The 24916-nt window shown below is 40.4% G+C and overlaps 1 protein-coding gene across 4 annotated transcripts in view; it reads right to left on the reverse strand.

Annotated features, from left to right (window-relative positions):
- Positions 1-3292: 3292 nt before the first annotated feature.
- RANBP3 (RAN binding protein 3) overlaps positions 3293-24916 on the reverse strand; it is a 60016-nt gene continuing 38392 nt past the window's right edge. For 2 of the 4 annotated variants that reach the window (XM_056512685.1, XM_056512688.1), the window contains 9 exons: positions 18814-18933; positions 18074-18177; positions 16000-16078; positions 14998-15100; positions 13981-14105; positions 11954-12074; positions 10570-10712; positions 8745-8925; positions 3293-7874 (listed from right to left, as the gene is read on the reverse strand). In XM_056512685.1, coding sequence (XP_056368660.1) covers positions 7831-7874; positions 8745-8925; positions 10570-10712; positions 11954-12074; positions 13981-14105; positions 14998-15100; positions 16000-16078; positions 18074-18177; positions 18814-18933 — 1020 coding nt within the window. In that variant the 3' untranslated portion in view covers positions 3293-7830. The remainder of the gene's footprint in view (positions 7875-8744; positions 8926-10569; positions 10713-11953; positions 12075-13980; positions 14106-14997; positions 15101-15999; positions 16079-18073; positions 18178-18813; positions 18934-24916) is intronic. The other 2 variants (XM_056512686.1, XM_056512689.1) reach the window with 1 other exon arrangement.

Below are 24916 nucleotides of genomic sequence, written 5' to 3' on the forward strand. Positions count from 1 at the left end.
TTTTTTTACAAATGGCACGTTGATTCCATCCCAATCACTGTCCTGGTGGTCGCCCTCTTCCCTTTGGTCCTGGGTCTCCCTGCACACTTTTTCCCTTTGGGGGTTATAAAAATTGTGACATTATCCTTGCCTGTACCTTTCTTTACCTTTTCCTCACCCCTTCTTTCATATCTTTTATATACCTGATGTACCTTTTTAATCAATTCCTGCAAGTGCCCACTCTGCCACTGCTCCAGCCTGTGCTCCTGCTGCCTGTGGGCTCTCAGCCTCCCTCAGCCTCTGAATTCTGCAAAAATCACACACCTCCCTGGTGATCCAAACAAAATCCCTTCTTGTATCAAGCCAGGCTTTGGTGACACATTGTCTCTTACACTAAAGCCAGCCTTTGTCTTGCCAATGTCCAGGTCCCCAGGCTGCTCTACTAGCACCACAAGCTCTGTGAAGAACCAGATGCTGGCGCAGCTCAGCTGATGGGCACAACCGACAGTGCCACAGGGATGGACAAGGAGGCGGGGGGGAGGTGGAATGGCAGCTTTGGGCACCTGGAGCTGAGCCCTGGCTGTCCCACAGCCTCAGCTTGGTGCCACACCTTCCCCACAGGCCCCTAGCCCAAGCTGCTGGTCCTGCAGTCTTGCTCCCAGCCTCGGCACTCCACAGAGAAACCCCCTTAAATCCTCAGTAGGAAGCAGATAAACCCAAATCCTTCACTATAGTTCCATAATGCCTGGGGGTGTAGGAATACCAGCTCCCCATATTGCCTCCTCCTCGTGTCCATGTCCTTATCTGTCTCTGGGAGACTATGCAAACCATCCCAACCTTCTCCCAAAGGAACCTCTGGAGGCATTTTGGGATCATCAGCCCTACAGATGAGACCCTTTCTCAACTTTCCTTTATGGCCCCTTCTGGGCAGCCTTGTTTTACTCCTTGATGTTCCCATGGTACTCACTGGTGAGATTTCCAGTGGTCCTTTCCTGTGGACTATTCACGGACCCCCCCCAGTCTATTTGTGGGTCTCAGGTACCCAATCAATTGCCCAGTGTCAGCCAGGGCCAAAGGGAGCTGGCCATCTAAAGCTGGGTCAGGCACACCTCCAGCTCTGCTTGCCACGTGCCAGATCTAGAGGATGGAAGGATCGGGATGTGTCACCACTTTGTACAAAATATCACACAATGAAAAGCCAGTGTCCAAAAAGAAGACACGGGAATCCTTCAACTTTATTTGAATAAAGAGAGAGAGTCCACTGGGGCATGCACCCACAGCATTTTCTCTCTCAAGGTTTCAGAGGGCACAGTCTTTTATCCTAAACTCCCGGCCGCACATTGCCCTCTCCCCGTTGGCTGAGGCACCAGGAAGGTACAGCCTTCCCGAACCACCTACCACCTATTTCCCCTTGAACCTGGCATTTTACCCCAAAGTTCAGGAGTTCAGGCTTGTGCAGAGTCCCCCACTTGTCTGTCTCAGGAGTCAGACTATCTGGGCTCAGTAGCATTGTTAGCTCAAGCTTTGTCACCTCTCTACTGCTTTTTCCTGTATGAGAAAAGTATTAAATACTTGATTTCTGCATTTTCCAGTATGCTGAGTCCCCCACAGTATCTCTCCTCTGGGTTAGGAGCTCAAAGCAGCTGGCACTGGATGCTACTGCTCTGCTATCTAAAGGAATTTTTTGTAGCACTGTATCCTGCCAGCAGTAAAGTCGGGTTTTCATGAGCCCTGGCAGCAGGAAAAGGGGCATGGCCAGGGTTTGGCAGCTGCTCTGGGCTGTATCACACCAGAGACATGCTGTGGTGTGCTCAAACTGCGACAGGAAATTCATCTCTGTTCCAGAGCTGTCAGTGCCAGAAGGTGCTAGTGTGAAGTGCATTCACAGAGGGCCTTCTATTGTCCCTTGGCTTGGGCACATTGTCCTCTGTGTGCCAGAGAGCCCGCTGTTCTCGCACACAGAACTAAAGCCACCAGCAGGCACTCATTGGTGCTTTAAGACAGGAAGCATTTTTAGAACAACTTTGTTCCTTCTCCAAAGCTCTTCCTAAGCACACTGGATGAAGGGATGTGTGACCCTTCCAGACAGCAGGATGGAGAAAACACTCACCTGCAGGGTGGCACATGCTGCAAATGCTCTCTCCCCAATATAAATATACAGAAGCCACTGAATCTTGCACAGGGCAAGACTCTACCATTAAGTAACACCATTACTCTACACATTTAAGTTACAAATAGCTTTCTGGGATCCAAGCAGCTGTAAAAAGCTCTTTTGAGGCTGAAACCCAATAGTATTCATAATGCTTCTTCCACTGACAAGGGAGGTGGAACAGAGAATTCACATCTCTTCTGCTTTGCAGCAGGTACAATGCCTGTAAGTGCAAGACTTAGCACCCTGGTGTGTACAGCTTTCCACTTGCCTCGTGGATAGACTGCACCTAACCTTGCAATACTGCTGGTAGGGTTTATTTAGCAGATATACATCCTTGGGTTGCAGACCCTCCCCAGGCAGTCAACATTGTTCAGAGAGCTATTATAATAGGAGGGAACAGTTACTTTACTACAAACAGGAAAGTTCCAGGGAAAGCAATACATAAATAATGTAACATTACTCTTAAAACACTAACTTGGTTCCAAATATTTTTACTGCTGATTAACAAAATTGCTGATACAGAATATTAGTACCCTTAAACAGGGAGAGGGGCTTGCCATCATATTACAAGCTGCAGATACCTGGGGTTCCTTTTATCTCCAAAACCTTTTCAGAAATGGCAGAACCATCCATCAGCAAATGGCATTCAAAACATTTCCCCACCCTTCCATCTTGGGTGCTTTTTGTAGGGCCATGTCTGATAGATCTCCTGTCTGCAGCATAAGTTGTGCTCTAAATTCTCTGGAGCAGTAATTTATTCTGTCTGCTAAACGGACTACAGACAGCAAGCTGCTTTTAGAGGACAGCGTACAGTCAGCACATGAACGGTCAGGTACACGTTACCAGTAGTAGACACCTTGCAGTGGGGGTTCTACGACACCTCCTGATCTCTGGAACAGGAGGAAGAAATCAAATATCACCATTTGGCTTTTCCAGTTTCATCAGAAGCTGAAGGTAAGCTACCAGAATTTGATCAGAAGTGATTAATTTAAAATAACCCCACATTTAACTCAGAGATACCCTTGGAAAAGGCATTCACGGCCCACCCATGCAACAGAATTACCAGTGTTCTCAGTGACAAATTCAGCTTTTGTATCTTTACAAAAGGAAGAGTTTTGGAAAGGAGTCCTTGAAAGGAAGTAGCCAAAAGGGAGCTCTGAATACTATCTTCAAATGAGACTTTTATTTACAGAAATCTGTAAGTATTTCTTATTGAGATATATGTACTTTCACCTAGCAGAAAATAATCAAGACTGACTTTGTCTGATTCAGCAATTCTCTCTTGAACCTGTGTTGGTCTGTGCTGATTTCACAGGAGGGAAAAAACCCAAATCTTTTAAAAAAACTGAAACATCTTTATAACAACCTATCTGAAAATCTGCACCCACATGATGAACTAGAGTTCTATTTAAGCCAGTCAGTGCACAGAAAGACCACGTAACACCGGGAGAAAAAGCGCACAGTGAAAAGTCAGTTTAATGAAATCTTGTATGACAAATTATGGCAATTATCATAACTGGAATTCTTAAAACTAGAGAAGATTATGGGAAACACGGTAAATTTTGAAATATGTAACATGTTTCTAGAAAGTAAATAAACCATTTTCTACACTCACTGGGAGAGCAAGAGACCAGCTGAACTGCAGAATGGGACATATTAGGAACAGTCATTTGATGGCCACAATACCCAAGCAATAGCATCAATTCATACTTAAAGGAACTGAGTTGGGAGTGTTTTTACTCCTGCAGGCTTCTAACAATCTGGTCACCTCCCACCCTGGTTCTACGGCAGGATGGCTGAATACTCAATTATTTAGGTAATTTCCTGCTCTGTCTTCTCTAAAGCAATGTATCATGCACTGGGAACTGGACTACAGAAAGATGTTGGATTACAACATTCTCTTACCTTACTGTTTTTATTTCTTTTTTTTTTTCCTTTTTTTTCCCATTTGATGGGTAGGAGGCTTACTTCTGGTTTCAGTGACATTACCATTCTAGCAACATTTTCACAGAATCATAGAGCATACCGAGTTGGAAGGGACCCATCAGGATGATCAAGTCCAGCTCCTGGCCCTGCACAGGGCAGCCCTACAATCCCACCCTATGACTGGGAGCACTGTCCAAACATTTCCTGAACTCAGGCTTGGTGCTGTGACCATTGCCCTGAGGAGCCTTTTCCAGTTCTAATGTCACCCTCTGTGTGGAAAACCTTCTCCTGGTATCCAAGCTAAACCTCCCCTGACTCAGCTTCATGCTGTTTCCTCAAGCTCTGTCATTGGTCACAAGAGTGTTGAGACTGGTACTTGCCCCTCATGAGGAGGCTGAAGACTGCATTGAGGTCTCCCCTCAGTCTTCCCTTCTCCAGGCTGAACAAACCAGGTGTCCTCAGCAGCTCCTCACATAGCTTCCCCTTTAGACCCTTCCCCATCCTTGTGGCCCTTCTTTGGACACTCTATATTAATGTCTTTTTTATACTGTGGTGCCCAAAACTATCCCCAGAACTCAAGGTGAGGCTGCTGCAGCAGCCTCCCTTGCCTGGCTGTACCTGATATTTCCCCAGGACATGGCTTGCCCTCCTGGTTGCCACAGTACACTGCTGAGTCATCAGCAAGCATGTTTGACTTTACTACACTCTTCAGTATTTTTTGTCCACTTGGAAATCTGAAAGGCTGTGCCTGTGTGGGTCAGCAGCCATACAGACTATACAGGAATTGTCAACACCACACAAAAGTTAACAGAAAGCCTAAGGGGAAAGATGGAGCAGGAGTGAGATCAAGAGGAAGACTGCTGTAAGGCAGTAGAGCTGGTCACCATTACCCTCCCCTTGAACAGCCACTGCTTGGTACAGGAAACACAATGCAGGGCTCATAGTGTTTTGTTTGCTTGCTCGCTAACATAGGTTTTAATGTAATTCCCATGTACATTTTAATATGACAGTCTTACATAGATCTTTTGAGACACATGGGCATCATCTGGTTTTGCCTGCCACTGGCTTACTAAAGCTTAAAGCAGAAAGCTAAGTTAGGGTTTTGCTTTGGCCTAACTGTATCTTGCTGGGCAGGGCCTGAACTCAACCCATTGCCAATTCTGTTGGGATGCACAGCAACATAATTCTGCCTTCACTATAAACATTTATGCAAAGCTTCTGGCTAAAAATAAAATCTGTATCAGTAAACAGTTACCAAATCTTTGAAAAAGCTGTAGGTGATTGCATACTACCAAACCCCAAAGCAAGCATGCTTATTCAATTTTTCTGAATTTTCATGCACCATCAATTCATTTTAGGTAAAACACTTCAAAGTGAGACTCAGCATGGACCCCTGAGAGCCTGGGACCAGGAAATAATGCCTGTTTTCTCAGAAGTGGGCTGTGCTGGCCAAGACACCTTATTAATTTTCCTTATGAACAAGCTGCTGTCAATAAACAGCTTTATGGTGCAAGGGTATTTGAAAAGAGTAGTTTAAATCTGAGTATCTCAAAAGTGCAAAAAGATCCCAGATCCAAAAATGCAGGTCACTTACATGAAAGTCCCCAGTCCCTGTGATGCAGAAGCAATCGTGTAGTGGGTACTAAGGAACCTGCCATGCTCCTGTTGAAGCACAGCAAAGGTAGGGGGTACAGGTCTGTTCATTAGTAAAAACCCCCATAACTCTAAGGAGGGAAAAAGAAAACCAAAATGCAAGAAGGCATGAGCAGACAATCAAGATGCAGTGGCACAGCTTATCATTAGCCCTTTTCAATTGCCAGAGAAGTAATTACAGGTGTTCCTCCAACTGGCTATCAGGAAAAGCAAAAGCACCCTCTGCCCCAACAGCATCAGTCTTCAGTGAAGTCTTCAGTGATGGTTAACAACAGAAAACAGGGTTAGACCTGTTCTTGATTGCCAGCAAAAAGTGTGTTTCATTAAAACAGAGGCAATAAGGACTGTTTTGCTATTTGAATACTCAAGTTCAAAGATGATTTTGTGCTATAAACTGGTTTTCTGTTTTCAATTAATACTACATCAAATGCTTCTTCCCCTTTCATTTTCTTTTAGGTGATGCATTTTAGATCCTTAACCTACAAAGAAGCAAGCATGCAAGTCAAAAATTATCTATCAGCAAACTATTTATAAAGGAAATAGAAAAATTTGGGGAATTTATAGTGAAAGTGACCTGGTGACTATCAAATTCCTAACTTGCTGGAAAAGAACATACCATATACTTCAATAAGAAAATAAAACTCAGTTTTCACACAGAAGTCTCAAATTATTAAAAAACACCCAAAGGAAAAAAAAAAAAAAAAGAAAAAAAAAAAGGGTGAGTTATGGTTACAGTAGGAGTACTTCAGAATTACACACAGAAAAACACATTCTTGCTTTTATTTGTGGTGGAACAGAATACAATAACCTTCAGCCCAAACTACTCAAGGCTGGCAGTATTACCTTCTTCATGCTGCAAGACTTTAGGAAACAGAACAGGAACAGGAAGGGTTAGAAGTTAAATTTTCTATTTAAGGCCATTAATTCAGCAAGATTTAAAAAAATGTCCTCAACTTTAAGCATGAAGAGTTGCACTGACTTCAGTAAGATTATTCACATACAGTTAAGTCAGGCAGGTGCTTAAATGGCTTGTTGAATCAAGCCATTAAATGAGAGCTGCTTTATTATACAGATTTATTTTAATAGCTGGCAGAGCTCATTACATGAGCCTATTTTATTCTTCCTAGGGCTAACAGCTGTTTTGTCATTAACTTTTCTGTATGCCTCCTGCACTTTACTGTAGCCACAGAAACACAGTTTTCTAAGAAAAATTGTATGCAACATCTATTATATATAGTGGCTTAGCTCTCCCTTAAATAGTAACAGAAAAGAACAGTACAAAACAATAGTTTCACTTTTTCAACACACAAGAGCATCTTATTGAAAAACTAAAATAAAAAAGTCTCACCACAATATAAACCCCCCAAAAATAATAATGAAATGGGAAGAAAAAAAGAGTTAGCAAAACATCCTGCAGACTTTAAAGTCTCTTATCAAGTTAAAAAAGCTCTTCTGGTGAACCACAATGTTTTGTTTCTTTCTGTTTACAAGCCACTAGACAGCAAACAATGGAATCCACATCCATCATCTATGTTGGGATTAAAAGGTAAAAACATAACCCTGCCCCATTTGCAGTCCAAAAAAAAAAAAACAGGAACCCAAAAGGGCAGCCAGTGAGCATAGGACCTGGTGAGGACCGGATTTCCCTGTGTGAAGGGGAGTAGGGGTTATAAATGCAGAATTCGAGTTGGAACCGTGTCGAAAAGTTCTATCCTGGAGACCTGCAAGACATGAACTACTGAAGAAACAGCCAAAAGGTCCCAATGAAAAGCTGTGACAAGCTGTAATGTGCCATTTTAATTACAAGGAAGAGGAGAAATGGTTGGGGGTGGTTGCATTTTGTGTTTTTGTTGTTTTGGGGTTGGATTTTTATTTTTTTTGCTCATCAATATGATGAGCTTTTAACATCCCAAACCACATTCAGGTAGTTTCCAAGTCTGCCTTTTTTTGTGTGGAATCTACTGATCCAGACCAAAAACCCAAACAAACAGAACAGAGATGCACAGTCTTAAGTTCTGGAGTTTTCAACACTGCCTGAAATAATCGCTGGCCTGGGGTATCCAGAGATGCCTGCAAGATGGTGTTCATAGCAGCCTTGCAAGCAGATCGGCTAACATCTGCTATGTGCTACCAACGTTCTGCCCATCGCCTTCATCATTAGGACCTGAAACAATAAAAGCAGTTCTTGGTCATAAGAAATATCTTGTGTTTCTTGCCTTGCAGTAAGAGACCTATCCCAAGCAGCCTACAAAATCTCAGATTCAGGTGTTCAATGAGAGATGAGAGCTACAGAATTCCTCCTCCCCTGCCCTGCATATGCCTTCTCCAGACTAAGATCTGTCTACTGTAGAATTTTGTGTTCTTGACTAATCTGGTTCAGAAATGCCAGCAGCATCCCAAAGCCTAAAAGCTCCATTTCCAACCTCTTCAATCTTCCCACTGCTTTTGCTCATATTCATTCCTCTTTTTTTCCCCTTCTGTGAACCCTGATAGAGGTCTGTCAAAGGCTGGACGTTCTCAGCCACAAGAAAGCAAAGCATAGATGACTTCCAAGCTGAGAGTACAAAAGGAAGCCTTCTGCAAATCAAAGAATAGTATTTTTCATAAATTATGGTCTCCTCATGCACAATAAAAACCATTACACTCCTTCCATGTCCCTTTGTAAACTTTCTGCTTTCCAAACAGCTCTCCACTGAAAGGTCAGTCTGGATGCTGTCTACTGATCCTGAGTCATCTCAGGTTTTATGTGCAATTCTTGGCCATGATGAAGGCAAAAAACAAAACTCAGAACCACCCTTAGAAATCCTGTAAATGAAAAAAAGCACAGAAAACCTCTGCTAAACTCTGGCATGTAACTCAGAGGCAATACAGGGGCCTTTTACCAGTTTGGAGAAGAATCAAGTAGTTGCATTCAAAAAGGAAGTCCATGCAATAGTCCTACTCCACAGACATATGCAAAGAGCACCATCTGCCTTAAGAAATGACACAGCAAGATGCATGGGAAACAGGAAACACCACTGTCTTCCTTACTTACCACTTCCAACTGATCCTGAAGGTGCAATGACATCATCATCACTGTCTTCCTCATTTGACTGTGTTACCTCTGGCTCAGGTGCTACATTCTTGATTTCTTGCTCTTGTTCGACTCTACTGCGCAAGGCCAAGATCCGATGGTGCAATGCCGCATACAACTGCCCTGTATCTTTAGAGCTTGCCTGCATTTTTTAATATTCAGAAATAAGAAAAAGGTACATAGAATTATAACACAATACACTGCTGACATAGTACACACCAGCCATATTTCACAATATACTTTTCAGTTTTCTCATAAAGTGTTTTTCAAACCAGTTACAACAGGCTGTGGTACACACAGCAGGACATTAGATATACAAAACTCTGGTGGTGAAAGAATATTCCTCTGCTTAGTCCCAACTTTCTCTTGCTAACATACCCAGTACTTCTTGATCTCATATAGTCTTCACACAGGAATCATAGAGCTTTCCTGAAACCTCCCAAAAGCTCATATTTAAAAGACCTTCAATTAAAATCTTGCAGATTTTTGCTGGCCTGTCAATAATTCAACTTCACACATTAGTTATTTGCAATGAAGCCAATTGTTTCATGAGGCACTGGCATAAAATTTCAATGAGATACAATGAGAAAATTCATTGAACAGTCAGGCAGGCAATTATTCAATATTTTTCTAAAACAGTCTCTGTTTCAGAGGGAAGCATTTTTGACAACCTGTCAAATTCTTTCAGAAAAAATAGTTTCTATCCGCCCCATCTGACACTTGCATCTGTAACCTCTATGTCTGCAAAATTCCCCTGCAATGAGCTGTAATGAAAAAAAAAATTCCAAACAAGACATTTTTTATCAATACTAAAATCAAGAGTGAATGACCTGATGACAGATTAACTCAAAATTTCCAAATCTAGAAAAATATGGAGAAAATATTATCCAGTAATTTCACTTATTTTTCTTTATCAATGCATATTTGGTATCATTAAGTTCCATTCTGGGACTCCAGATCCCAGCCCTACAAACCTAATGTCAGAGGGAATGCTGACCATTTGCTGATGCTCTCAATTTCTGATCCCTAGAAACACTAATTCTTTTGCAACATCTTGTGTAGAATCAGTGTAAATCAAAATAACATGTTTGGACCTCTCCAAATGCTTTAGCAGGCATTAGAGAATGACCTTTCTTCCTTGCTGACTGTGTGATCTGATCCTGAGTGTTTTAGGAATTCTGATCGGAATTGCCGTTCCCCATTTAGCAAGCACAGAAATCACTTTCACTGTCCTGTTACTGCTTTAATACTCATCAAAATACTAATCAAAATAATCTTCAAAAGAAAATCAAAGTTAAAATGTGTAACCCTTAAATGCTAATATTATGTTCTTGACAGTTTTAGTGTTTCCTTTTCAGTAGACACCTATTATCCTCCCGCACTACAGACAGTGACAGCTTTCCTGTGCTGAAAGTTCCAGTAGATCTAATTTTGGTTAAACTACTGCATTAGATCTGTGAAGTAAGGCCCATTTTTCTTAAATCAGAAAACAATCTGCTTTAAACACTATAGTTAGAGTCTCAGTATGTGTGGAACAGGTCCCATAACTCCATAGGCAATGCTTCGGACAATCTGGCTTCCTAGGGCAGCCTTTGATGTGGCATTTGTTTACAACGATCAAGACTTTTCAGACAAGAAAATCTGCCAAGTGCCTTGTCTTTGGGGCAGGGGTGATGTTAAGACAGTGTAGGGTGCAAAGAAAAATGGGAATGCTAACCTCAACTACAGTTGAAGTACGCACCAACTTTATTAGGATGGTTAAGATGTAAACAAGAACAGTACTCACTGATATAAGAAAAACTTTAACTCCTTGGTCCTCTGTATCCATGGCAGTAATCCGGATACTCTTCTCACTGGCTTTATCGATCTGCATCTGAGCCCAGAGCTTGGTATTTAAGATTAACCTGAGACTCCCCTGAGTCCTCATCACTAAAGCCAAGTTACAAGATCAGTTAGGTGAAAAAAGACATCAGGAAGCTCAAAACAGTCAAGACACTTTTTGTTGTCAAAAGGTTTCAGTCCTTCTACAAATAAGCCCTCTTGGGCTTTTGTCACAACAGTAAATGTGAAGAACATAGGCTTGTGCTGGTTTTGGCTGGGGTAGAGCTAACTTTCTTCCCAGTCACTGGTATGGGGCTGTGTTGTGGGTTTGTGCTGAACATATGGTTGATAATATAGAGATGTTTTTGTTATTGCCAAACAATGCTTGCACAGAGCCAAGGCCTTTTCTGCTTTTTATAATAATGCACTGATGAGAAAGATAGGTGTATGTGGGAGGTTAGGGGCAGACGGCTGGGACAGGTAACCCAAACTGGCCAAAGGGATATTCTAGACTATATAACACCATGATCAAGATACAAAGCAGGGGGAAGAAGAGGAAGGGAGGATGTTTGGAGTGATGCCGTTAGTCCTCCCAAGTCACCATTATGTGTGATTGGACCCTTCTGTCCTGGAGATGGATGGACACCTGCCTGCCCATGGGAAACAGTGAATTCATTTCTTGCTTTGCTTTGTTTGCATGCACTGCTTTTGCTTTTTTTATTGAACTGTCTTTATCTTAACCCATGAGTTTTCTAACTTTTATACACTTCCAGTTCTCTCCCTGATCATGCTGGAGGGGAAGTGAGCAAAACACTGCAAGGGGCTTGGCTGCTGGCTGGACCTAAACTGTAATAAGGCTATTAAAGATTGAGTCATGTCTAAAGTTATTTAGTCTGAAGCCTTATATGTTAATACATTAAAGTTCAGCAGTGGTATCTGAGCAAATAATCTCAGGCTAATGCACATTCCTGCCAGACTGAACAATTGTGCACTATTCAAAGAGACCTCCCTCACCACAAGCAACCCATCCAATACAGCCAGATCTGAATGATCTTACCATAAATTTCTAGGCAAATATTCTAGTTACTAAACATGGCTTGCTTTTAGGAGGGGAAAAAGTAACTGGAACATCTGCCGCAATAGAAGGGTATAAAGATACTCTCTTTGGAGGCAATATTCTGAAGCAGTATTATTGGAGGCAATAAGCAAAGCAAAAGAAAAGGTCCAAACTGCTTCTGTGTTGCTGGAGCTAAGACGAACTAAAGTGAACGGTGCTGTGCATCAAGGAAGAACCTTGTGAAAATAGCATGACTCTCATCCAATATCTCATTTCCCCTGGCTAACCTTACCCAGTCGAGACTGTAACGTTCCATCATCTGTTGAGGCCATATCATTGAGTCTCAGGAGCCCTCGACCTCTTTCCACCCAAGACTGAGAGCTTTTATCAAATACAAACAGCTTGCACTGAATCTGTAACAGAAAATATCTCTATGGCATAGCGGCTGATTGAAGTAATCATGTATTTCTTAGTCACCTACAGTTGGTTAAAAACATTCATATTTCATACTGGAATTTTTAATTGTTTATAGCTGTGGAAATCAAAACATCTTTTTTGCAACAAATTTCTCAAAATATGCTGTCTATTTTCATCAGGTTTTATTAAAAGAAGCTATATATTCTTAAAGAATAAGAGGGCTCAAGATCAAAACAACAAGTAATTTTCAGGTAAGATATTAATTTTCACAGAGGAAACTTAATGTCGTAAGAGACTGCCTTCTACAAGTCAATTTTTTTAAAAGCCTTAGGTACACATTGCACCACTGAAGATGCTATTTGTTGCTGGGAAGACCCAGCAAATATAATGAAAGCAAAGCAAAATTCTTTCTGTAAGGAAGCAAAGGATGAATAAACACACTAGTTCATTAAGTCATTATCAAAGCCTAAACCACACAAAGTCATTAATAAGTGAAGTATTTTTACTGCCTCCCTAGAGCATTCATAGATTATAAAACTCAAAAGGTGTATGTATTTTTTCAACAGTAGGAATACTCCTTCTTGACCTACAAGCTGCCTTCTTCCATGACAAACATCTCTACTCTATATCGCTCTCTCTAATCCAACTTCACTGTTACTGCTGAGGTTTTATACCCCAAACTGTCACCCTTCAAGTTCCCCACAGATGAACATGCACTAAGTGGAAAAGATATTTCCATTTTCATTCCCTCCATTTACCATTTTCTTCACACCAAAACATGTATTTCTGCAATATTAACATAGTTCTGTCTGTACAAAGTCTTATTTGGAATTTTAATGCATTATATCTCACAAGAAAAAAAGAATTAAAGTTAGGCAAGAGGTCTGTTAAATTACAGCACATTCCTGCAAGTCAGTCCTCTATTAAGTATACAACTCCCAAAAGTTATGGTTTTCTTAAGTGAAACAGGAGTCTTATCTCTTCAGTGTTTTGTTCAATTATGTGAAGCCTCCAAACGCTTCTGAATTACACAGAAACAGAGACATACCAGAACAACCATTTAAAGACCATTTATGTCTGGTAAAAAGAAGTTCAAGAATACAAACATTATAGAGTATCATTTTGTAAAGTAATACAAGTGTAACTGATAGACATTAGATACTGTCAGTGCAACTGTTTGGTGCCAGAAAAGAGCATCCTGTCTGTAAGAATAAAGCAAGCTAGACCTGAAAATAACACAGTTCAAATGCTGAGAAACAATGTATCTCAAGGAAAAAAAACATACTATAATTGGAGGATAAAGAGACAGGAAAAAACACATACACCACTGCATTTGATATAAAAACCCTTTTTCTTAAGGATATACAGGAGTTCGTAAGTATATTTAAGTTATAACTACAATGTTAAATATATCATGATTAAAATCAGGAGTCTAAAGTCACAACTAAATATCCTTCTACAACATCACTAATTCAATTAAGTAGCTCAAGCCAAATTCCTGAGTGTTTGTGATATAGTTTGTTTTGCAAGAAACTAGACTGTTGGCATAAAGAGTCCATTCTTAAGTTTTAGAAAGTCTTCAGTAGTACAATGATTAAAGAACTTAAAAACATTTAGTTCATCTAAGTTTTCTTCAAATAAATATCTGAGAAAGCAGAAGCTTCTATGTGATGGATTCAGGAAATTATGTTTAACATACACCTGGATGACGTACACAGAAAAATTTATTCAGAAAGAGGAAATTAAAAAACAATGAATAACAAGTTAATAATTTAATTTTAACACAAGAAAATACATTAGAGATATAGAGGAAGGCTGAGTTGTAGGGAATCAGATGGTGTGCATTCACTGGACATCCATATGAAACCCCACAAACTCAAAGCTCCTCTATCGGTTTCTTACCTGTAACACATTACTTTCAGCTTCTTCCCCAGTAATCACTTCTACCTTCGCTAACAAACACTTCCTTGCTGTTGCTTTAGTATAGGCTGCTGCAGACTCTGCCAGTGATTCTGAAATATTATTAGCTGAACAACATTTTGAGAGTCTGAGAATGATTAGCATAAAATTTTGTAAGATGTACAAAGGTCACATGCAAGCACATCAGAATTTTGAGACCTTCTGAAAAGCACAGAAGACAGACCTTAATAAAACATGTAAAAAAGGATTGAAATTTAAAGCAGAAGTGAAAGCTTGTCTTTTAATACTTGTTTTACAAGCACAAGGAACAGAAGAGATAAGTTCTCAAGAAGTTTTGTCCCTACACACAATAGTTCAAAACCTTTGCATGGATACCTGCTTATCTGTAGATGCTCCAGCAGTGCTGATACTCTTGCCAGCCATACAGTTGTACCTACACATGCACAATTTATTTTTGTGCCTACAGAAGTGCAATTTATTTTCCATTTTCATTTGGGCTTGCAAGCAGTTTACTGAAGCAAACCCATAGCTGCCAGAATTTCCATTATATCTTGAAAATTTGAAGTCACAGAATCCAGCAAACAGCTCTCTCTGAGTTCAAGCAACATGTGGGATACCCACCCAATACAATACACATTTGACTCAAATTCAGTCACTTGAAATACAACAGAATTTTTTAAAAAAAGTTTGCGACATTTCTTCTATATTCTCTACCAAGTCCTACAACCAGTTCTGTTAATTCCCTCTAATTTAATTCTGTTGAAGATACTCCCACTACCACAGAGTGACACTGAAAAAGACAATGCAGCCTATACACATTTACTATTAGAGTATCTACACCATCCAGGAACTTTCACACCCAGTCTGTATCTTTGGTTACAGGAGACAGGAAAGGCAACATAAAAATTTTATGGTTTTGAAAAGTAACAGGATATTGAAAACCACAGTAATTTAAAAAATTATTAACTACCATTCCTAATATAATATTCTGGTTTTCACCTTTTTCTGGCGTGGCCTCCTGAGAAGATGATTCAGACCCAGACTCTGTAGCAGCATTCTCCTTATTACCCTCTGTGCTACCTTCATTTGATTTTGGTGGACTCTATCACAGAAATAAGAAGAGGTAAACAGAAGAGAGAAACATACACTAATTCTGCTGAACAGGACTAGTGACCAAGTGTGAGGGCACTTCCAGTATTTACAAACCATATGGCAATAAAAGAAGCTCATAGGCACCATACTTTCACAGTTAAAACTATCCTACTACCTCAGCCAAGGAACTGAATGGAGACCTAAAAAACAGTTCAAATTATTCCCCCTTAAATTGATACCAAATTTCAATCCTTATTTTGAGGCTTTTTGACTTGATTTGTTCAACACAGCAAGTCAATTTCAGCTACAGCTACTCATGGCATAATTGACTGAAGTCCTGCTTGGTAGTTAGGTCTGAACACACAGCATTAAACGTTTCCATTTTGTTCCAGCACAGGAATCAAAACAACAGCAAGAAACAGTGAGGTACTAGAAGTTGTTCCTTAGGTTAGTACATCATAAAAAGCATTTCCAGAATCATACCCCAAGTCCTGAGCCATCTGCTTTACTGCGAGGCTTGAAATCCCATCCTGGGGGGAGTCACATGACTGCACTGCTCTCAATTTTGAGGACAAACGTAAAATACCCTCTAATACTCCAATAGCCATTTAAAGCAACAAGCTATGCCATAAAATGCTTGGGCACAAGAACCATATGCACTACAGAGAGAGCACAGAATCTCCTTACACTGAGAGAGTTTGGCAGGGAAATCCTGGAGAATATTGCTGGGCAGATAGCTCATAATGAACTTCCCCTGCTGCACTCTAAGTAAGTTACCTTCAGGGGAAACCACGGAAGAAAACTCCCATACCCAAGTGACAAGTACAATTAAAGGATCTCAAAATTCCTGAGTGAGAATCTGTAACAAACTGCTCACAAAATTACAACATATACATAGTGGATACTCACTAGGACTCGCTCACTCATGTTCTGTCCAAAAACAAACTTGTTGCTAGACGCATCTGCACTGTTCGTAGAGTTCTCTACGCTGAAAAAAACCCAATAAATAAGCCAGGTTTTACAAGACAGAAAATAATACCTCTTATTTTCTACTAATAAAATTCCTCAGAAAGTGAGTGATTGTCACTGGCTTTAAAAAAGTAAGCACTGGTTGACACATACATAGGTAAAAATTAATTCAACTGACCACAAGAGCACATTCTTTACAGAACAAGAATTCTCTCAAGAATGCAAACAAATTATTTTTGCCTCTGTAAAAATCTTCCCCTTCAGATAACTAATAACACACAAAGCAATGCTGAATGCTAAGTGAGGGCTTACGATCTAATCATATAACTGTTTTTTTTTAACAGACTTGAACTACTACATATTTTTTGGTCAATTCTCTCAGAAAGGGAAAGAACTGAAACAAAAGCACTTCCAATATCGTAATTGAAGCAAAGGCAGCAGGGAAAAGTAATGCCTTTTATCAGACTAGCTGCTATATCACAGCTTCTCCAAGAAGTTTCACAGTCAAATCTCACTCAGCCTTTACTTCTTCCTTCCATTAGTATTTTTATTAACAGATTTTAAATCCTATTTAGAAAGGACGAGAGTTTTATTCTTTTACAGACTCAAAAGACTTAACACAGTTTAGGTCCCTTACCATCAGGCACACCTTTCTAAGAAACCAGCTTGCTCACAAAGTGAATATAAGACCATTCTGAATCAAGCCTATGTGCATTTCACCAAGTTTGGAAAATGAGGACTCATATGTATATGATTCAAGTGAAACCAAACAAACTTTTAAACTGTACATGTAGAGTTGCTACTTCTGATTAAGGATTCCTAGAACAAAGGAGATCCTCAGTGGAAGATAGTTTTACCTACTAAGGGTATTAAATACCACAGTTCTGAGTTCTAAATGTTGAGAGGGATCTCAGTGTGGCCTACCAGTACATGCCACACCACCCAGCACATTTACACTTTTTAAAGAACTGACACTGTTACACAAAGGGAGGAGTTTTCTTTTACAAGTTGATTACTACAATGCTTTGCCACCTCCACTGAAAACCAGAGCCAACTCCCCTTAGACACTTTTTTTTTTTTTTTAAGACAAGTGCAAAACTAGGTTTCTGACAATTGATCCACCATGAATAAATCCTCCCAAAGTAAAGACTCGAATGGAATGACAGCAGATGCCATAGGAGTTGAAGAATGTGAAAAAAATATTCCAGTATTTGAAGGTCACATATTAGTAGTTACTGTCTGCCAAATCTAAATGAACAAGTCTGACTGTGTCTATTGGAAAGATGATCTGGCATCAAGAGAGCAAAGGTGTTCTCTACCTCTCCAGTGCTGAAAAGTTCAGCATCAAAAGTTTACTGACTGCAGAACCGCCTACTGCCTCCTTCATGGTGAACAACACCAACATGGTGAATCTTATAAATGCCTAACATAAGGACAAAGAAAGCATGTATTGGTGCTTTTCCTACAATTATTTCATTGCCTCAATCTGAATTTCAGCTTACTCCAGGAGAAGAGATGTTGCTTTGCTTCATCATTTTTGGCAGGAATTCCCCTTACACTTTTCCAGTTACTACTTGAATTCACAGTTCTGTATCTCCTGTTTTCTCATTCTGTACACTACTTCAAAAAATTTAACTATTCTTCCTGTCATCCATATCATATACGGAACCTACTGAACAACACAAATACAGTGTAGATGTCCACGAGATTCTACTGGTAGCTCAAATTTAGTCCATCACTGTTTCTAATCATCCATGAGAAGACTTCTCATGTCACACTTGTTGGTTTTCTGAAGAGGTTTTTGGGGAGGATGTGGTCAAATAAATAGTATCAAATTCATCTCCCTTGATGAGATGATTAAGGATTCCCCCAAACCTAAGACTGCCATCTCATTCTTCAAAAGTCTGGATCCCCACTGACCCAGTCTAAGCCCTGCATGCAATAAAGAGCAGAAACAAAAAAAATTCAATAATGACTAAGGAAAACTGTTTTATTGGTTTCCGTGTAGTCTCACCTGGAACTGATGTACTGTAGAAAATAATTTGTTGCAGAAGGTATATCTGCTGTCAGGAGGCCAGCATTTTGCACATCAGCAGTTTCATCGCTTTCATCTCCTAGCTAGACAAAGAACAAGTATATATCAATAATTTTAATCAAGTATATATAGTATTTATATAAAAACTCTAATAAAGTATGTATCAATAATTTTAATTACTGACCACAATTTTTTCAACTAATTCTTTCTGAAGACAAAGTTCCATCCACAAATGCTTTCTACAATAAAACAAGGTAAGTCTATGTCCCAATATTACACTTTCTTTTATTACATTAGGATACCTGAGCAAACCTGTCTTCAACAGGAGGTACTAACAATCCAACTCAGTTATTCTACAGGCAAGTCTGAGCTCAGGCTCAGCCTATTTTTCCACATTTCTGTGAAGTCTTGGTTGCATAGGAGCATCTTAGAACCACATTTCAACTTCATTCTAACCCAAAAGGTAAGAGAAAACGCTACATTCTACTGAGCTTTAGCCTTTACTCATGATTGCAGTAGATGTATTTATTCTTGAAAAAGCTTCTTGTGCTACTTAACAGAATTCATTTATTAAATGTACAGAAGACTAGTTTAATTAAACAGCCAACTCTGAGTTAAAAGCTTTTAATTTTACATATATACATGTAAAAAGTTTTAACTTTATCATACAGTAGCTACACTTCATAAACTCTTAGTCAAGAGAACAAATGTATGTTTACCTTAACTCTATCTCTTAAATTTTGCCCAAAAACAAATGCTTGCTGTGCATTTAGTTCAGCCTTCTCACAGCTGTCATCATCTGAAGTATTGTTGGACTCCTTTTTCTGACATTCCGCTGCCTAAAGAAATGGAAAAATGTAGCCTAAGAAGTTGAGTTTCTTTAAATAAAAACACCTTACAACAAGGTGTGTCACACACTCATTTACAATGACAAACCAGTAACACTTCCAGATCTACAGGGCATGTTTTGCATTTAAATAATGTCTCTGTTGCTAAGCATTTTTCGTAGCAAATCACAGAATGGTTAAGGTTCAAAGGAATTTCTAATAATCACTTGGTCCAAACTGTGTTCAAAGCAGCATCAACTTCAAACTTATATTAGGCTGCCCAAGATCTCATATCAAGTTTCAAAAAAATCCACATGACAGTTTTACATTTTAGTAGTCTGGTTCAATGTTCAACTATACTAAGCATTATAGTTATGTCCTAAAACACTGGAATCTCCTTCACACCACACCTGCAGCTTCTCATCTGTTTGACAGACACTTCCTAATTTCATTCTAGTTTTGCCACCACCTACCACTTGAGAGCTGAGGGGAACAACCCAATTTCCCTGCCCTAGTCCAAGCAGAACATACTCAGCTTTTTCATTCTCTCATCACACATCTCGTGCTCCAGCCACTCGTCCGCTTTTAAAGTGTCTTTCATGTACTATCAAGCCCCAAACTATATGGCACTTCTGATACCATCCTCCAGTGGCACAAAAAGAGAAAGATCACTTTTCTGAACTTAATGTTTCCCGTAAGTCTTCTTATCAATAAAAGGATACAATACTTGCTCATGTTGAATCTATTGCTCATCACTGCTGCACAGTACCTGAAGGTTCCTGAGCTTTTTGTTCTCCTAAGGACTTTCTATTCTGCACCTCTACCACCTGCTTTCCACAAGTGGCTTCATGACTTCTCCCTGCACATGCCATGGTGGCACTTTTCCCGATTATTCCCATGCTATAGTTCTTGTTCCACTATACTCAGAGCCTTGCACTTAAAAATCCCTAAAGTAGTGTTGGAAAGCAATTGGAAACTGCACAGGAATCACTCCCTCCTGCTTCTGTCCTAATTTCCTACCACAGAGCTTTTGCCACTGATGGGAACCCAACACTCTATCCACACACAAAGTTTCAGAAGTGACCCACATACAGCAGTTGTCCCTCAGCAAAGCACACTTCCATCAGCATCAACAGCACCATAAGAAGAAAAAAAACTCCAAAACCACAGCAAGTCTGAGCATATTATGAAGAAAGCCATATAGTTATTATGGGAAGAATATTAGGGGATACCACCTGCCCCACTGAAGAGGACACTCAGGGGGAAGATGCTTGTTTAGGGAATCCATTACTAGTTTTATGGCTGGCCAACATGAAATTTTCCCTTTTATTTCCCCTTTTTATCTCCCTTCCTCCAAAACAAAGTAACTGTCACCCTTAGAAGCAATGTTATCAGCTATAGATCTGCTAGTAAATTCTGTATGTTAGAACTTGTCTCAACACTTTTCATGCAGTATCAGGATCTCCACAACTTGTCAGCACAGCTGCTTTCTAGCCAATCTCTCTTCAGTCCTTGTGACATATGGGTTCTCTCACCCCAGGTACAGAATTTTGCATTTGCTGACCATCAGACGGTTTTTCTCAGCTTGTTTTTCCAACCTGCTGAGATCCTGCTGAACAGCTCCTATCTTCCAACATATTGATCATTTCCCCTTCCCACAGTGTATTAGTAGAACAAACTTAACAAGATTTATTCCACCTTGCCAGGTTGTTTGTGTATATGTTGAACAGTCCTAAGAAATACCTTTAGCGACTGACACTTGTCAGACTTCCAACCATTGGCTGTTACCCTCAAAGCTCACTGCTTCAGTCAATATTTCACCCACTTTAAATTCCACCCAAACAGTACACCTCTCTCCATTTTGGCTGTGACAAGTATACTTCAAACCATACAAAGATCTTGCCTAAAGCTAAAATCAACAAGTAGGGCTCTCTGAAAAGCAAATAATCTCAGAGGATAAAAAAGCCACCAGGTTGGTCTCCTTTTTATCTACGCTGGCTGTTCTCAATCCCTTTAATGTGCCTCATATCCTAGGACTCCTTCACCACAAAGAAGGAAGGAGCTGAGCCCCTTCTACTTTCCTGGAACCTCTTTCTTGCCATTCATGTAAACGTGTGCTATGCTTTCTTCTTCCCCAATAATTGGGATCCACCACAGTACCGTAAGTCTCTGAGGACAGGTAGTGGTCTCACACTAGCACCCCCCAGCACCCCATCAGGAGTTCATTTTCTTCTCAGTACAACACTGTATTTTGGATCCAGGATGAGAATCTTGATCACACACTGGTATTTTGTTTGTGGCTCTGTTGTGCTCAGCCCAAGACAAGAACTTCTCAGTGTCTCACGCTGTGCCAGCGAGGAGCTGCACAAGAAGCTGGGGGAGTGACCACAGGCAGAACAGCTGACCTGAACTGGCCAGAAGGATATTTCACACCAGAAAATGTACTGCCCAGTGTGTAAACTGGGGGAGTTGCTGGTGAGAGGCTGATTGTTGCTGGGAGACAGTCTGGAAACAGATCAGTGGGTGCTGAGCACCTATACTGGGCATCACTTCTTTCCTTTGTGTTTTGTTTCTGTCCCTCTCTCCTTTTCATTACAATTATTATTATACTTTACTCTGTTTCAACACTTAAATAACTATTCTTATCTCAATCCACGAGCTTTAATTTTTCCTGATTCTTCTCCCCATCCCACCTGAGTGGAGGGAGTGAACAAGTGGTGCCATGGTGTTTAGTTGCCAGCTGGCATTAAACCATGACACTCCCTCCACACCCATGGATACATCCTGCCTGGTCCCATGGACCTGCCTAAGTTGAACTGTCTAAAACAGTCCTTAAGCAAATTTATTGTAATAATTCACTCCCTCATACTTCCCCTAAAAAAAGGGACTTGGCAGCAGACAGCAGACCTGACAGCAGACCTCTTCAGTAGAAAACAAGACAAAGGCACTACAGAAGAATTTTTTTCACCACTAGACTCCCTTCAACATTTTGCAGATGGCCCATAATTTTCCTTCATTTTACCTTTGATCCCAATATCAGTGGAGGCCTGGCTTGCAGCTTTTCATTCCCGGTCATTTCAAACACCAAACAAATTTAGGCTTTCCCAGTTCTCACACACATCCAGGCAATCCTGCTGTATACTTATCAGGTGTCTTGGAAGCTCAGATGGCTTTCATGAGTTATATGCACACTTTCTGGATTTAAGGAGCTCCCACTCCATACGTGCTGGCCTCATGCCACAATTACACAACTTCATGTACTTTAGGATAAATTATTCATTCTCTAAGGCGGTTGTCCACGGAGGTAATTAGCTCTCATGAGCTCTAGTGTCCTTCAGAATGCTACCAACCAGCTCAATGAACAACCTGAAGCCTTCTCTCCTGAAGTCTAGATCTTTATTTTTCTACATATTAGCTCCCTCAGGATCTCAAACTCCATCTCATTAATGCTGCAATGACAGCTACTCTCAAGCTTTGCATTTCCAGTCAGTTCTTCGCTGTGAATACCAGGTAAAGCTGAATACCTCCCATGTCAACTTACCCAGGGCACACAAATACTCCTATCAACTTATTTCTAAAATCTCCAGGAGCATTCTGGAGGATTTCTACCAGGACATACTGCCATTTTATCAGGTGTCCAAGCACTAAAGTTCATCTTTAGAAACAAGGCCTGTAATTGTGAAGCTTCTAGTTCTTCAAGGGCGTTAGTTACTTTCTCTACTTGATCAGTCTAAGTCTGGTTCACATAGGTTCTCCCTCTTGTAAGCTTCCCCTCTGATCTTAATCTATAAAGCCTTGACCAATTCAGTGCCTTCCCAAAACAAAGCCTCTGCATTCAAACAGCTTCTTTTAGCATAGTGGAACCTGTGGGAATTGCAAGTACAGAGAGCTCTCAGGGCCTTGTGCACACAGGCTCAGAGATAGAGATGGATACAAGGTTTGACCTAAGACCTTGGAACAGGCTTGAAGAATTAGAACACTGAAAGTGAAGCAGACATAAAACAAAAATATAAGTTTGTAATTTAAGTAGAAATATGTTTTAAGCAGACAGAGATATGCATTATGGAAGTAAAGCAATATGTTAAGTAAGAGTGTAAAAATTTTTGAAGTTTAGCAATAGAACCTGCTATGAAGTCAGTTGGAAGCTTAAGGTGTACCAATGAAGGTTTGTGAAGTGTTATATGATTGGTTAAAAAATGATGCATTGCAGCAAAGCCAAAAAGTAAAATAGCTAATGGTCGGTGTAAAAAGATGCTACCAAGTTTCCCAGAAGTATGTGATTGGCTAAAAAACTTACATGAGACATTGTCACTAAGAAATAGACGGCTTCTGATATATGGCATTAAACGTAACACCTTTAATGTCTCACCATTCTGTGAGACTGACGCCATGAGGCAATAAGCCATACTTTTAAAAAAGTCTCTCAGTTGCCCCGTCTCTCGTGATTTTGGTCTCCCAATAATTGGTGCTCCACGGTGTGAGGAGCGATCAATCTTACTGAGCAATCGGGAAGCCCCGAATGCCTAATTTAGAGGCTGTTGGAATGAAGCAGAAAATCCACAGATTTAATGGCTCCTGAAATGAAGGAAGAACAGATTCTATTGGCTGTTGAAAGAAAACTGAGCCCACTGGTTATGCCTGGCTGAAGTTCATCTAGAGAGGACCTGTGACGAGATGACAAGTGAACTTTGGGGAACATGGGGCAAGAAATGTCCAGGGAACAGAGAGACATTTACATTCATTTAAAAGCTGTGATAAGAGCTAATTCTCATGCCGTGCCTAACCAACAGTTAAAAGACCTTTTATGCTGGGTACAGAAAAATTTTGCAGACACAGACCTTGCATCTGCTTTTACCATGTCTCCTTGGGACTCTGCTGCAGTAAGACTACAATGCAACTATCCGTATGGATTTTACAGCTGCTAAACTGCTTCCAACAAGTCCTATAGTTGTTGACATTTTCAGTAAACAACCTGGTCTGCCTTCAATGCATCCCTTAGCTTCTTTCCCTGTTCAGTCTCGGTCTTCGGATTCTGCTCTTCCTGTAGCTGCCGCCTTTACTGTGTCTCTGTTATCTTTAGATGCTTCTAAAACTGCCAATGAAGGGGAAAGTGAAAAGAAAATTGAAAACTATTAATCTGTTGTGGGTATGCAACAGCAAGATAGTAATTCTGCTTCTGAAGAGGAGACAGACTTAAAACTAGAGACTGAGTTTTCTCCTGAGCCCAGAGACGCCCTGGCTCCTGTAAAATTAAGAGTCTCCAAAAAACAAATTTAAGTTGACAGATTGGGCTGATATCAGGCATAAAGTGACCAAAGAAGGTGATGCTGAATTAGCACATGAGACACTTTATCTTTGCCACTAAGGTATGGGAGACAGAATGCAAACCCCAGATGGGACCCTATTTCACATGATGAAATCAAAGACTTAAGAAAAGCTATTAAAGATAGTAGTCTGGGCTTGCCTTAGTTTAAACAATTGCTGAAAAGTGTTTATAATGACTCCTTTTGATTGTCGCTATGTTTCATCCATGATTTTAATGGATTCACAGTGTGTCTTCTGGGACTTAAAATGGCGAAGGCTTCTTGACAAATTAATAGAAAAATATGCAAGAGGTCCCAATGCAGCTCTTATAGTTGTAAATTTAGCTGGGGACCCTCCACATGACAGAGCTTAAGATCAGGCAGCTTATTTACCCAGAGCAGTGCTTGGTGATAGTAAAGATGCAACATGTAAAGCTCTCTTGCAAGTTCAGCCAGCAGGGAGCCCTGAAGGAGCTTATACTCAAATAAGGCAAGGGGTATCAGAGCCTTTTACAACTTCCATAGATCGCCTAACACAAGTGATAGATCAACAGTGTGACAACGCCATGGCATGTTCACACGTGCTCTGTAATCTTGCCTTTGCAAATGCTAATGATGAGTGTAAACAGATTATTCAAGCCTTGCCTGACTTACAGCCAGAAATGCCTCAAATAATAGAAGCCTGCAGTAAA

This window comes from Oenanthe melanoleuca, chromosome 28 (genome assembly GCF_029582105.1).
Source record: "Oenanthe melanoleuca isolate GR-GAL-2019-014 chromosome 28, OMel1.0, whole genome shotgun sequence".
NCBI classification, from domain to species: Eukaryota; Metazoa; Chordata; class Aves; order Passeriformes; family Muscicapidae; genus Oenanthe; species Oenanthe melanoleuca.